Source organism: Myotis davidii, unplaced genomic scaffold (assembly GCF_000327345.1).
Source record: "Myotis davidii unplaced genomic scaffold, ASM32734v1 scaffold1334, whole genome shotgun sequence".
Taxonomy (NCBI): Eukaryota; Metazoa; Chordata; class Mammalia; order Chiroptera; family Vespertilionidae; genus Myotis; species Myotis davidii.
In genome coordinates, this window is record NW_006285046.1 from 296,359 (window position 1) to 298,798 (window position 2,440).

Here is a 2,440-nt window from a genome sequence, read left to right on the forward strand (position 1 = left end):
GCCCCACCTCACCTGGTTGGGCTGCGGCACCTGGGAAGGCCCCTGCTCCATGCCCGATCCCATTCCCAAACCCTGAGGAGACGGGGCAGGAGGGGTCATCAAGGAGCAGAGAGCAACGGGGGGCGGGGCGGCAGGGCACACAGACGGGAGACAAGCAGCGGGAGGGCTCACCTGGCTTGTGGGGTTTCCCCCCTCCAATGCCTGAGAAGGAGATGGATCAGGTGAGGGTCTGAAGAGACCCCATTTCAGGGATGCCCCTAGAGTACTGGTCCCAACTCCCCCCAAACACTCTCTGGGCCCACCTCTCCCAGGGCTGTAGCCATTCGGAGCTGGAGGGCTATGGGGAGAGGGAGGAATCATCTGGGAGGTTTGGGGTCCTAGATGGGCTGGGTGTGCAGGATCCTTGGACCCAGCCAGAAACCGCAAACCTGAAGGCTCCCAATCTCTGCACCCCCACCCACCCCGAATCATTAACCAACCCTCCCCCTCCCCTCTGAGGCTTGGGAGGGAGCAAGGAGAGGACCAACCCAGACCCCATCACTCTCACCTGGCTGGACTCCCAGGCCATTCCTGTCCCCAAATCCTGGGGGGACTGATAGAGGTGAGGGGTGTGAGAGGAGGTGGGGAGACACAGACAGAGACAGCGGGGGCTGGGCAGGGCTCTGAAGCCTGGGGGAGACTCAGGGAACAGTCGAGGGACCCAGGTTCTCCCTTTCACCTCCCCCCACCCCCACAAAGCCTGCTCCCAACTGGCCTGGGGGCCACGCAGTGAGGGGCAGGGTACATGCGTTTGATGACACAACAGCTTTGATGGGTTCGTGGGGGGGTGGGGGGCAGTGTGTGCAGGAGGGGAAGGAGAGCGCCTGCTGGAGGGGTCTCAGGTGGGCTTCTCTGCCTGAGGGGTGTCAGGTACTTTGGAGATGGCTGCCCCCCAAATCCTATTTACCCACCCCTTACCTACTCCCCGGCCACTGGGAGAGGGTAGCCGGGGGTGGGGATGGTGTGTGGGGCCCAAGGGGGCAGGAGGGCCCAGGAGCCAGGGTGCTCTGCCCTCGCTTGGAGGATAGGAGCTGCCCACCCCCTCAGCTTTACCTGGTCTGTAGCCATTCGGGCTCCCTAAGCCTGCAAGGTCAGGGAGAAGGGGTAACCAGGAGGGGCAAGGAGGGCCAAATCTGGGGCTCCCCTCCCACCCTGCAGAGCAAGAGTGCCCCCCCGCCCCGGGACTCGCTTTCTACTCTGGTCATTGGAGGAGCAAGGACAGAACCAGGTGAGCAGGCTGGTGGCCTAGAGGGGGCTGTCTGGGCTGTGTGTGTGTGTGGGGGGGGGTAGGCCCCCATGCCCTCTTCCTCAGGGGTGTGCACCTCTTCCCTGCATGCTCACTGGAGCATCTTTGGGACCCTCCTTTCCTGGAGATCTTATCCTCCTCACCCTGGTCCCTCAGCGTTCCTCTCCAGCAGCTGAGACACATTAGGTTTCCGGAGGGAACCCTTTTTCCAGCCCGTAAGATGCCCCCTACTCCCCTCCCCACGCTCCAGCCTCCTCCCCTCCCATCCTGTCCCACCTCCAGGCCTTTGACCCTCTCGCTTCCAGTGATTTCCTTCCTGTCCTGTTATAACCCAGTCCCCGGCCCTTCCAGACCCGGCTCCACGCCCCTCCTCTGGGCTCCCGTATTCTCACGCCCAGGGCTGAAATTCTGCCCGATCTCACTCTGTTCTAAGGTTTCCTGTGCTTCCCACACGTGAGCTGACCCTGGACAAGACAGGGAGGGACCTGCTCTCCTGGGCTCCGCGTCTGGATCCCAGAGCTGGGGGATATGTGGGGCTTGCCCCCAGAGAGCTCCCAGACCCCCGGGAGGAGAGACCAGGTCCTCTTCTTGAACCCCAGTGCCTGGAGGGTCCACTCACCTTTTCCTAGGCCAGACGACAATGAAGGCAGCCCTGGGGAGCAGGGAGTGCTGACTCAGAGTGGGGACCCAGAGGCAGAGAGGGGCAGGACCCATGCATATATGCCCCAGCCCCCCAAAACCCAGACTTCTCACACCCACCCTCCCCCTTGGAGTCCCAGCCTCTGACCTAATGTTCTACCTATAACCCCAGCTCCAACCCCAGCTGCCCAGACCCTGTAGCTGCCCGAGGCCTGCCCTCACCGCCTTGCAGGCTTTCAGAAGTCAGGCAGAGCAGGAAAAGGGCTGCGGGGAAGGCCCAGGTGCCCATGATTCCTGGCAGAGTGGGAGGGCACACACCCTTTGAGCCTTTAAACACCTCTGCTGGGTGGGGGCCCTTACCCAGGCCCCCCGCTGTGAGTGACAGAGGCTCTGTTGGCAGACCCCGGGGGGCCAGCCCCCACCTCCCTCTGCAGCAGGCGCCCAGTCCTTGGCCTGCCCCCCGCCCCACTCCTCATCCATCATGGGTGCTGACAGCTGGGACAGGCCCCCACCTGG

At 63.4% G+C, this 2,440-nt stretch overlaps 1 protein-coding gene across 1 annotated transcript in view; it reads right to left on the reverse strand.

Annotated features, from left to right (window-relative positions):
• The window catches only part of LOC102753005 (50 kDa spicule matrix protein-like), a 3,811-nt gene extending 1,596 nt beyond the window's left edge, over window positions 1–2,215 (reverse strand). Inside the window, exons 1-6 of the mRNA XM_015558532.1 lie at window positions 2,147–2,215; window positions 1,905–1,937; window positions 1,093–1,122; window positions 548–583; window positions 172–201; window positions 13–72 (exon numbers count right to left, since the gene is read on the reverse strand). Of these exons, the coding sequence (XP_015414018.1) occupies window positions 13–72; window positions 172–201; window positions 548–583; window positions 1,093–1,122; window positions 1,905–1,937; window positions 2,147–2,213 (256 nt within the window). The 5' untranslated portion in view covers window positions 2,214–2,215. The remainder of the gene's footprint in view (window positions 1–12; window positions 73–171; window positions 202–547; window positions 584–1,092; window positions 1,123–1,904; window positions 1,938–2,146) is intronic.
• Window positions 2,216–2,440: the final 225 nt, after the last annotated feature.